This window comes from Dama dama, chromosome 10 (assembly GCF_033118175.1).
Source record: "Dama dama isolate Ldn47 chromosome 10, ASM3311817v1, whole genome shotgun sequence".
Lineage (NCBI taxonomy): Eukaryota > Metazoa > Chordata > Mammalia > Artiodactyla > Cervidae > Dama > Dama dama.
The window spans coordinates 37,281,672-37,294,021 of record NC_083690.1 but is presented as its reverse complement, the minus strand read 5'-3'; the positions used below and the strand labels follow the sequence as shown (position 1 = coordinate 37,294,021).

General features: G+C 39.4%; 1 protein-coding gene across 3 annotated transcripts in view; it reads left to right on the top strand.

Moving 5' to 3' along the window:
* Window positions 1-12,350, top strand: part of LOC133063810 (cytochrome P450 3A24) — an 84,045-nt gene that overhangs the window by 69,067 nt on the left and 2,628 nt on the right. For all 3 annotated transcript variants that reach the window (XM_061153639.1, XM_061153636.1, XM_061153638.1), the window contains exons 8-12: window positions 1,861-1,988; window positions 3,079-3,145; window positions 6,296-6,456; window positions 9,118-9,344; window positions 11,681-11,843. In XM_061153639.1, the coding sequence (XP_061009622.1) occupies window positions 1,861-1,988; window positions 3,079-3,145; window positions 6,296-6,456; window positions 9,118-9,344; window positions 11,681-11,843 (746 nt within the window). The remainder of the gene's footprint in view (window positions 1-1,860; window positions 1,989-3,078; window positions 3,146-6,295; window positions 6,457-9,117; window positions 9,345-11,680; window positions 11,844-12,350) is intronic.

Below are 12,350 nucleotides of genomic sequence, written 5' to 3'. Positions count from 1 at the left end.
TCATCCTCTACATAGAAAACCCTAAAGATGCCATGAGAAAATTACTAGAGCTAATCAATGAATATAGTAAAGTTGCAGGATATAAAATTAATACACAGAAATCCCTTGCATTTCTATATAATAACAATGAAAAATCAGAAGGAGAAATTAAGGAAATAATCCCATTCATCATTGCACCAAAAAGAATAAAATATTTAGGAACAAATTTACCTAAAGAAACAAAAGACCTCTATACAGGAAACTATAAAACACTGATGAAAGAAATCAGAGATGACACAAATAGATGGAGAACTATACCGTGTTCTTGGTTTGAAAGAATCAATATAGTGAAAATGAGTATACTACCCAAAGCAATCTATAGATTCAATGCAACCCCTATCAAACTACCAACGATATTTTTCACAGAACTAAAACAAATAATTTCACAATTTGTATGGAAACACAAAAGACCCTGAATAGCCAAAGCAATCTTGAGAAAGAAGAAAGAAGCTGGAGGAATCAACCTTCCTGTTTAATCATTTTTAGTGGAAAAATTCAGATTGTCTCTTTCTTTTCGAGTTAGCTTCTGTACTTCATGTCTTTTAAGGAATTTGTCCACTTCCCCTAAGTTATCTAATTTATTGGTGAACCTTGTTCCTGGTATTCTTTTAATGTCAACAGTAATCTCTCCTCTTTCATTAGGTTGCTACATATTTGAGTTCTCTCTCTCTCTTTTTATTTTTTTGGTCTATCTAGCTTCAAAGGGCTTCCCTGATAGCTCAGTTGGTAAAGAATCCACCTACAATGCAGGAGACCCTGGTTCAATTCCTGGGTTGGGAAGATCCACTGGAGAAGGGATAGGCTACCCACTCCTGTATTCTTGGGCTTCCCTTGTGGCTCAACTGGTAAATAATCCACCTGAAGTGCAGGAGACCTGGGATCGATCCCTGGGTTGGGAAGATCCCCTGGAGAAGGGAAAGATACCCACTCCAGTATTCTGGCCTGGAGAATTCCGTGAACTGTGTAGTCCATGGGGTCATAAAGAGTTAGACAAAACTGAGTAACTTTCACTTCACTAGCTTAAAAGTTCTTTTCAAAGAATTAGCTTTTGGTTTCATTGATTTTCTCGATTGTTTTTATTCTCTCTGTTTCATTAGTTTCTGCTCTTGTCTTTATTAATTTCTTCTTCTAGATTTAGGTTGAGGTTGCTCTTCCTTTTTCGGTGAGTTAGGGTGGAAATTTAGGCTCATGACTTAAGATCTTTGTTCTTTTTAAAAGTAGATATTTACAGCCTTAAACTTTTCAATGAGCACTGTTTTTTCTACATACCATTCATTTTGGTAAGTAATAGTTTCATTTTTATTTATTTCAAAGTAATTCCTGGTTGTATTTTTGATATAGTATACAGCTCATTGTTTATTTAGGAGTGTATTGTTTAATTTCCATGTATTTGTGAGTTTCCCAATTTTGGTTATTGATTTTTAATTTAATTCCATTGTGGTTAAAAGATATATACTGTTTTATTTCTATCTTGAATGGTTTTTGCATCAAATGGTTAATTAGAGTAGCACACTATAGTGTGATTTATCCAAAGAAATTCTAATCCAATAGATAAAAAACTATGAAGGTAAGGAATATAATCCGGTTGTTTCTGATCATTCCAAAAGGCTGAAAGGACCACTGATTTCACTACTATAGTGATGGCCCCCATAAGTGGACTTGGCCTTGCTCAGTCATTGGCTTGTATGTCTGAGCAAAAGTCACACAGGAAGTGATTCTGGTTGAGAACTCTGGTATCTTTCTCTGATTGATAGAGCAAATTATACTTGCTGTGTAAATTTTGAATTTTCACTGTGCTTTTCTGTTATCTCTTCTCTATAGTACTCTTTCCATTCCTTGTCCCAATCTTTGAAGTATTAAATATCACCATATTTCCAAAAAGCGCTGTGAATTTTTTGACAAAATCTGTAAAAAGGATAAAAGAAAGTCGCCTCAAAGATAATCAAAAGGTAAAATCTGGTGGTGTTTACATGAGGGTAGTCACTTTTTGAAAATTTGTTCATCTGTACACATAAGATTTGTGAACTTCTCTGCATTTTTAAAAAGATACGTAGAGAAGTATAGATTTTAGAACTGGGGGGTTATTAATATATCATTGTGGAGGGATGAGAAAGGTTGAGATTGGGGAAGAAATAAGAAAATGGACCAGAGAGTGACATTTAAATTTAATAGTAGGCATGCACATTAGTATGTCATTGCATAAGTATTGTTGAGGTGAAAGCTTTACCACTTCCATTCAATAAACTGTTAAAGGATAAGAATTACTGTTTAAAAATGATTTTACTGATATTATAGATGCCCCAGATGTTATACTGGTAAAGAATCACTTTCAATCCAAGACTCCTATATTATAGATTGTGTAATGGAAAGCCCCATCAGGCAGCTGGTGGAGTGAATTCTGTGTTAAATTGGAGCCCTCTCCTAGTCTGGCATGGGCATGGGGTCTTCTCTGGGCCATGAGGCTGCAAGCTGGTTAACCCATCTTTGCCTCCATGAAGCCTGGAGGCCAGCACAAGCATGTCTGCAGGTCAGGGGGAGAGAGGGTTTTGTACCCAATATGTCACTGAAGACTGTATAGAGTTCTGAAAGGGTCAAGGCCTTGAAGATGCTTCTATACAAGCTGCCAAAGTACTTTGTAAATGTGAGGGGATTAATTTGTGTGGTAACTCATTAGGAATTAAAATTGGAACGAAAAAAAGGATTAAAGTCATTGATTTTCTCCTGAGCAAACAGGTGTGACAGAAGAGACAGCAGGCAACTCTTTGGCAAGGAAGCTGTTTCAAAAGCCAGAGAAACCAAAATCAGAGAGAGTGAGGACCAAAAAGCAGTTGACATGGTGGCTGGGTTTCTCTTTGGGAAACGTCGTGTTCTCTGAGATCTGTAGGTGAATGTTAGTTCACTGAGGACTCAGGGAATACCAGTCAGACTTCTGCTCTTTAAGGGGCCATAATCTCACAAAGGAAGTTAAATACTGCACTCCTGATTTATCTATGACTTCACAAGTAACTTTCTATCATAGAAATTTTTTTCTGCTTACAGCCACGTGTGGACTTGCTTCAGTTGATGATTAACTCTCAGAATTCCAAAGAAACAGACAATCATAAAGGTAACCAAGGAGAGCTTCAGAGGGGCCACAATGGGGAGACACAGAGGTAGGGGGAAGTTCTGAAAATGTGCAGGAAGTTTTCTAGGCAGAGGGGAATTTCTGCCAAATTGAAGAAAGACACTCATGCAGAAAGAAAGAGTAGACAGTGGTACTTCCTAGAAGTTTGCAGGCACAACTTTGTTCAGAGCTGGAAGAACAAGTATAACAAGGATGTCATGCCTAGAAGTCAGTTATGATGTAGATTACTTACAGGTGAACCTCTGGGAAGCTTGGTTCCAATATCAGTTCTCAGGCTCCTCCAGACCCACCAAGTCAGAAACTCTGCCTGGAAATTTGCATCAAGGCTTCATCTCTTCATTCATCAGGGGGCACATTGCCCCAGTGTTGGTGACCTTAAGTTGGAACACTTTTAAACTTGTGTTCACCAGCTTACTCTACTGTAAAGTGTATTTTCCCCCCTTTGTCATTAACATGTTACTTCTGGGAGAAGCCTTTGAGACTGTAAATATTCTGTTCCTCTTCAAATCGTCACCCACTGATTTTATCATTCATGGATGTTTTTTTACTGAAACCATTGTAACTATGATGATTACAACATGATGCCTTTCAAAACCCATCATTCTTCTGTGTTTGTGAGCTGATGTTCTTTCATGGGGAGAGCTTTCCATTCTCCCCCAGTCATTTATTTATTTATATCAGTATAATCTTATATATAACTAACTTACTCACTCACATCACTCTTCAATTTAATTTTCAAATTGTCAGGTTTGTCCACTGGAGCCCTTTCAAGTGGGCTCCTATATATATTTTACTTTTTTTCTCCTTAGACATTTTTTTCAATAGGCTATTTTTTAGCAGAAATTTAAAAAGCATAACTGAGTGAAGAATAGATAGTTTACCAAAATACATTCTGCCCCCACCTACATAAAGCCTTCCTCAATATCTGAAGTCCATACTGGAGTGATACACTTGTTATAATCAATGAACCTACACTGATACATTATTATCACCTAAAGACAATAGTTCCCACCTGGGTCCAACATTGGCATTGTACATTCTGTGGGTTTTGATAAATGTATAATGATATGTGTCCATGACTGTAGTGGTGTTCAGAGTATCCTGTATCTTTTTCATTTATCATTTTCCAAGAACTTCCTCACTTCCTAATGTAAGGCATTCCAGCTTTCTCTTCTATTTCCCCTGGAATAAGCCATTTCTCTAAGAAGTTCTGGTTCCATTTAGTGAGAAATGGTATTTAGAAGCCAACATTTGGGTTCTAGGAATGCTCATTGCTTCTAGGGTTTCTTTGCTTCAAGATCATCTCAGTGGACAACTGTCAGAACACCAAATATTTTTACACTTATGTAAAAATAAAAAAAGATTTCTGTATCTACCACAAATCACTGATATAAACATGCTCCCTCTCTCTCAGACAAAAAGACCCTGGTGTGTTTTAATTCTATGACATGAATACTCCTATATGATTAATCTGAAGCTACCAATGGATTGATAACCATATCACAAAATTATGAATTTTGTAAAATTTGTTCTTGAAAGCAGGGATAAACTGGCTGCATCCCATTCTCAATATATCTATACCTGTTTATATACCTACTTATATCTATCTATTATTATATCTAATATTTTTCTAAGTACATGATTCAATACAACTTTCTGTGATGAAGGAAATATTCTGTATCTGCTCTGTTCAATATAGTAATCACTAGACATAAGTGTCTGTTGAGGACTTGACATGTGACTAGTGCCACTGAAACCTGAATACTAAATTGTAATTAATCAATTAAAATTTGAAGAATCATATATTAGCACAACTCTAAACTTTGAGTATTATGCAGTTTATGCTAACTGGATAAAGAATTTATGGTTTGGATGGTTGAATTTGTTGACAGTAGCATCACAGATATCATCACTGGGGAATTAGAACTTTGTAGATCTTTATTGCACTCATTTTGCATTGCTTTTATTGCTAATCACTTGTTTGGGGCAGGTACTACATTGAGTTGAGTGCTCTCAGTAACAAAGATCCTACTTCAGTCCCATCAAATAGCTGAGAGCCTGAGCATGCTTGGTCTCTCGGGAGAAAATAAAAATGGAGACCAGTGTATAATCACAGGGCTGTTTGGTAAGAATAAAGAAAAGCAGAAAGAGGGGTTGTATACTGAGAGGATGACGTTCAGGCCAGAGTTAAATCAGCATTGCTCATTCTATTCCCTGGACCTAATTTTTCTATATTTCACACTGGCCTATGTCCTTATATGCACACATTCTTTCTTCTGCTATTTTAATGCCAATGATTAGACTAGGATCATCACAACTCTTCAAGTTTTTTATTGATTTATGTAGCTTCTATACATATCTTGAACATCCCCTTGAAGACTTGTGTCCCAGGTCTTCTATCACCTGATGACTCTCAAGGGCACAATCCATGCTTCTCAGGCTACATTGTGCACATACGTCACCACATCTCATGAAAGTTCATGTGTTGTTTCCATAGTTCTAGGTTTTTGGGATTTGAGACTCTGAATTTGTATTAGGCTTCTAGATCCTGCTCATGCTGCTGGTCCATGGACCACTCTTTGAGTAACAAGAGTTTAACTGTAGCCCAATATTATACTCTTATGTTCCTGTAAACAAGTTTTGATAAAATATAATTTAATTTCCCCTACCATATAGCCTTAGTATTATAAATCTCTCAAAAAACAAAACAAAACAAAATCAAACTGTACCTTAAGTGGAATAATTTAAAATATTCTAGAAGGGAACGGTACTCCATTTTACTTGGAGCTAAAGTTCGTTTACAGTTTTCTAAGGGACATACTGATAACACTGTAGATTTTAGACAGAAGAGCTATCTCTTGAAATTACCCAGCTGTGTTGGTGGGGCTGTGGTATTGCCAGGAACAGAGGGCCAAGAATAGTAGAGACTTGGGGAAAACTGGATTAAGACAGCTCTTGGCTTTTTCTTGGCTTTGTGAGGCAGACACAGTGGAAATCGCTCTCAGTTTGATTCTGAATTGTTTTTACATTGTTCCCCTAAGGGTTTGGGAATTACACTGAAATGTCTCATCATCTTAACTGTGATTTTTACATTGCCATGCTTTACCTAAAATGTCTTGACTTTCTTTTTAGCTCTCTCTGACCAAGAACTCATGGCCCAAAGTATTATCTTTATTTTTGCTGGCTATGAGACCACTAGCAATACTCTTTCCTTCCTTTTGTATATTTTGGCCACTCACCCTGATGTTCAGCAGAAGTTGCAGGAGGAAATCGACATGACTTTCCCCAATAAGGTGAGTGATGATACCCGGAGAGAGAGGGGGCAGGTGAGGCCTTAGCATGATTGTCTTCTCCCTTCTTATTAGGAGGTTTTTGCCCAAAGCATAAGCATCAAATCATTTACCTCCATTCCCAGGTAGTACACTGGAAAGGAATCCAATCCTCCTGCCAATGCAGCAGATGTGGGTTCAATACCTGGGTTGGGAAGATCCCCTGGAATAGGAAATGGCAACACACTCCAGTATTCTTGCCTGGGAAATCCATGTACAGAGGAGCCTGGTAGGCTACAGTTCATGGGATCACAAAGAGTTGGGGAAAACTAAGCAATTGGGCACCACACATTTAGGAAGGATGGATAGCATACAAAACAAAGGGAGAAAACATAAGTACTTCATGCTACTCACAGCAATATAAGTACTTTGAAAAAAGTGCTGGTCCAGAGTTATCAGAATAATCCCAACTAAAATTCACAGAACTTCAGTGGCATCACTTACTACTCTGGTGTCTGAATTTGTTGTTGTTCAGTTGCTAAGTTGTTTTGGACTCTGTGACTCCATGGACTGCAGCATTCCAGGCCTCCCTGTCCCTCACTACCTCTCAGAGTTTGCCCAAGTTCATGGTGTCTGCACATTTATTGATGTTGGCTGGACTTACTGTGGTCTGTGTGTTGGCTGATCTTGGCTGCCCTTAGCTAAGTTGGACTGACTCAACTCCACACATGCTCCTCACTTGTCTCAATCTCCACATGTCTGCTTCTCAGGGCAGTGTTAGATGTTATGAACAAGAGGCCTAATCCCATGGGTGACTTTCAAAACTCTGCTAGCATTACACTTAGCGAGTATTCCACAGGTTCAAAGTGAGCCACCTGACCAACCTGAGTCAGAATGGGAGGGCACCACAGAGTTAATGGCAAAGGGAATGGACAGAGGAAATGGTGGAGAATTGAGACCATTAATTCAGTCTACTGCCCTGAGTAAACTATAGCCTAGGTGGAGCCTGGTGTACAAGAAAGGATATACAGTAGGAAACAGAGGACATGAGTATGAGACCTGACTGGTTTTGGACAAGTCTTATGACCTTTCAAATCCTAGGTCCTTCAAATACTTTGTAGGGCCTGCATAAATTAGAGATGATATTTCTTCTCTGATAAATCCCATATTGGGATTCTCTTGATTACAAGAAGATCGAAAGGCTGTTACAGACCAAGACTAGCTAAGGCATTGCATTCTCTCCTTTTTATGAGAATACTTAACAATAATACTACTACTGGCTAATATGTACTTCTTACTATATATGTCTGTTCTAAATACTTTGTATTTATGCATGTGTTTAATTTTTGAGAAATTATTAGTCAGGAGAGGTAGGTTATTCCTCAGTAATGGACAAGCCCTGGAATCTCAGGGGCTTTCATAGCAAAGGTTTACTTCAGTCTATGTCTACGGACTCAACATGGATTGTTAGTGGAGGATGGAATGGATAGCTCTGCTTCACAGAGTCACTCAGGAAAACCGACTCAGAGCTTCCACCATCTTGTAGCTGCCTTATCCGGAACATGAGACCTTCTTGTCATCTGTGGAATAAGGAGCGCGAGAGTTGCTTTCCAGGGTTCAAATGATTTGTCTCTGAACTGACATAATCACCTCACAGCCTGTTGGCTGATTTGGCCTTGACTTCAAGTGGAATGGGGAAAATGGGGCCGACTTGGGTGCTGGGTGTGCAGTGAGTGTCTCTGCCACACAACCCTCTGGAGGGTCAGCTCCCTCTGTCTCCATGTGTCATGTGAGAAACCTGAGCCACAGGGGGATGGAGCACTTCCAGACACTAGTCGTGGGCCTGCTGGTGATCTATGATCCATGCTGTGATCCAGGGTGTTGGCTCCTGAGGCATTCTTACCTTCTACAATGTTGCTCCTTAAATATAACCCCACTTGACAGCCATGTATCACCCCCAGTGGTCTCAAATCTCAGCCAAAACTGGAGTTCTTTGTGGTGTGTGGAGAGCTGGTCCCTGGGGCTGGAGTGGCTTGTTTAGACCTTCAGACCTTAGGGTCACACCCACAGGGACAATAGGAGACTCTTCTAGCAGCAGAGGGTGGGGTTCTGATCCTCCTGTAACTTCCTTGCATCTGAAATTGTGTTCTCATTCATTTGCAGATTTGGTTTAGAAAGTTTCTCCCCAAGTTATTTATAGAGTTTTCATATATTGTTTCTGGACTGTACATGTATAATGAAGAGAATAAGCAATCAACAGTATTTATCTAAGAACCTTCATGTTGAATAGGGTATTTGCTCTGTTACACATTCTTTCCTTTGTACAGATGTATGGCCTCATTTTAAAAAGAAATTGTGATTTGGCCTTTTTCACTTAAGAGTAAGGGTCCTAGTCTGTTGGTCATGTTTGTTCTCATGAGAGAGAAAATACACTTCCTGATAACCTGTGGTATTTCACACTGTTTAGATGATTGTCCCAATTTTCTTCTATTGTCATAACTACTGTACCATCAATGGGCATTGAGAGGTCAAAGGACATGATAGTAATGTCTATAAATACTAAGGTCCTTTACCAGTTTAAATTAGTCCCTGGAGCTCCTAACATTTCAATAGGACTATATAGATAGGATTCAAGGGTGATCCAAATTCTTTTTAATTTATCAAAATCTGTTTTTCCCTTCCCAGGCACCCCCAACCTACGATGTCCTGGCACAGATGGAGTATCTTGACATGGTGGTGAATGAGACTCTCAGAATGTTCCCAATTGCTGTTAGACTGGAGAGGTTCTGTAAGAAGGATGTGGAAATCCATGGGGTGTCCATTCCCAAAGGGACAACAGCGACAGTGCCAATCTTCGTGCTTCACAGAGACCCACAGCTCTGGCCAGAGCCTGAGGAGTTCCGTCCTGAAAGGTACAAGACTCCAGGGAAGGGGACCCCCTCTGATACAGTTGCTCAGAGCATATTCTGACAACCCTTATTATGGGTGACGAATATGTGACTGTACAATCATTTTTATTTTACAACTTTTTATTGTTAAATGTATTTTCTTATTCCAAGAATGATATTATTTGATTAAAAACTTTACCAACCATAAACTAAAAAAAAAAAAAAATTTAGTTGTGTGCATTCCTAAAACCTTAAGCTTCTTTGTTGTTTAGTCACTTAAGTCATTTCCGACTCTTTGTGACCTCATGAACTGTAGCCCACCAGTCTCCTCTGTCCATGGGATTTTCCAGGCAAGAAGACTGGAGTGGGTTGCTATTTTCTTCTCCAAGAGATATTCCCCACTGGGGATCGAACCCACATCTCCCGCATTGGCAGGTGGATACTTTATCACTGAGCCACCAGGGAAGCCCAATATCTTAAGATAAGCCTCATTAATAGTGCAATGTAAGTCCTGTGGACATTTTTCTATGCATATACAGATTGTTAAAACTTAGAATGGCATTACATATAGTGTGATTTTTTTCAATTACTTACTATATTTAACAGTAAACTATAAATGGCATTCTATGTTTTTAAAATATATATATAATTGTTGCATCTGCTATAATTCACTTAACAGCTATATTATTTTAGGTGATTTGGTTTTTTTTTCCTTAAGTTTTTCTGTCCTCCTTAGCTCTTTGAATTCATCACTAATGTTCCCACATTTCCATTTCTTTAAACATTGGCTGCTGTTTCCTCTATTATTATTTTAGGACTGTAGGCTGAAGACCTAGAGGTCTCATCCCAGGTGGTTCCAGCAGCCTCAATGAGGGTGAGGAGACATAGGTGTCCTGGCTCTGTCTGTGACTGTAGACCTGGGCCAGCTCCCTTTTTCCTCCATGTTTTTTGACCTTCCAAAAAGAAGTCCCTTGCTCTCTAGACATCTAGACACCCCCGTTGGATAGGTTAAGCATTGTCTTCTGGGAATTCAGAGTCATGTTCTGGTGTGGACACAGATTGGATCTGAAAAGAGTTGATGCTCTTCCATTTATTTTGTGGTGAGCAAAAGTTGTATTGAACATTTTAGGGCACTATCTGGGCACTTTTATGAGCCCCTGACTATAAGCTCCGTGATGGGAGGGACTGTGTCTCGTTCAACCTTTAGTCCCTAGTGCTAGCATAATCTGTACCCATAGCATTGTTGAAAGCAGAGTCGGAGTCCACCAAGTCCTCTGTTCTGGACCAGGGAACCTCTGTGTCTCCCTCAACCTCAGCAACTTCAACTTCCCCTTCTGCAGTATCAGGAACCTAAAACAAGAGCCCACTCACTGTATTACCCTTTGATTCACTCAGCCCTCAAGCAGAGAGTTAGTGCTCACCTGTGTGCATCAGGGTCTGGGCCAGGGAGTGAGAAATCCAAATGTTAAAGCAGATTATAAAGAGTTTTTTACATATACACAGTATAGTTTATAGTTACAGGTTCTATGAATCATGTTTAGTGTATCAGTATGTGTCCATTCCCTGCTCAACAGCCTTCAACCCAGGTCTGCAGCACTAAGATGCTGCCCTTTGACTAATTTCCCATGTAGCTGCAGTCACATTATCTGTATTCTTCCAGAATATTTTCCATAATAGGACTGTTTAAAATATACAAAACCAAATGTCATTATCACTTCTCCAAATCCAAATTTGAGGAGTCAAATTTGAATAAAGCAGAGGTCTAGCCATCATGGACTTTATCAGTTTGTGGAACAGATAGACAAAAAAATCAATGATTCTACCAGAGTAGAGTAGACTCATATGCCCTCATAAATCTACTGATCTCAGCAACCTCTGTGTGTGGGAGAAAGAGACATACCCACACAAGAGGAAGCAAAGGGAAAACAACAGAAAACTAACAATTTAAATACTCAAAGATGTTTCTGCTGCTTCCTTTGTCTCTGAGCACATAACCAATGTCAGTGCTTATGGAGGCAGGAACCCACTCTTCCTTCAATCAGTCTCATTTCCTAACTGCCTTTCAAAGTGTGAGCATCTCACCAACCTGAGTGTAAATTTCATATTTAAAGATACATTTTCTTTAAACAGCCTTCATCTTATTTTTTCACCCAGACTGAAAGCTCCTGTAGGATCTGGGGAATGGGAAGGCTTTGGGGCTTACCTTTCTCACAGCAAAATCACTACAGCAGGATTCAGTCACCCACCCACAGGAGTCTCCCTTATGCTACTGGTTGAGGGTTTAAGTTAAAACTTCAGACCTGAAGCTCCTGTGATTTTTCTGTTTCATTCACTTGTTTCGTCTACTGTTGTGGATTCAGGTTCAGTAAGAAGAACAAGGACAGCATAAATCCTTATGTATACCTGCCTTTTGGAACTGGACCCCGAAATTGCATTGGAATGAGGTTTGCCATCATGAATATGAAACTTGCTGTTGTCAGAGTCCTGCAGAACTTCTCCTTCAAACCTTGTAAAGAAACACAGGTCAGCAGTTAACTATCTGCATAAATAATGTTTTTTTGGGAACTTTTTAACCGAGATGTATTTCTCTGTGTCTATAAGATTGTATCTATAAGACTTATCCCTGGAGGGCTAGGTCTGTGGCTTCATAAAGACCCAACTGTAAAGGTCATCTACAGTCAAGGCAGTTAGCACAACATGACTGTACAAAGTCAATGAACTTGAACAAATTTTAAAATTTGGTTTCATGTCCACTGGAAGGAAGGAAAATGTCATACAAAGTCATGAGAGCAGTGATGACCATGTTATGACTTTTCAGTGATGCCCTTCTCCATGGGAACTTACAGAAGCTCTCCTGACAGTGATTCTCAGTCACTGTGTGTATAAAGAAATTACTGGGGAGCAATCCCGATGCTGAGGTCATCTCAGCATCTCTAAGATAATTCCCCCAGAGTGTGGCGTTGAGGGCACCCCCACTGATCCTCCTGTGCAGCCACAGTGATCCCTGAGTGAAAGCATTTCTGCCAGATG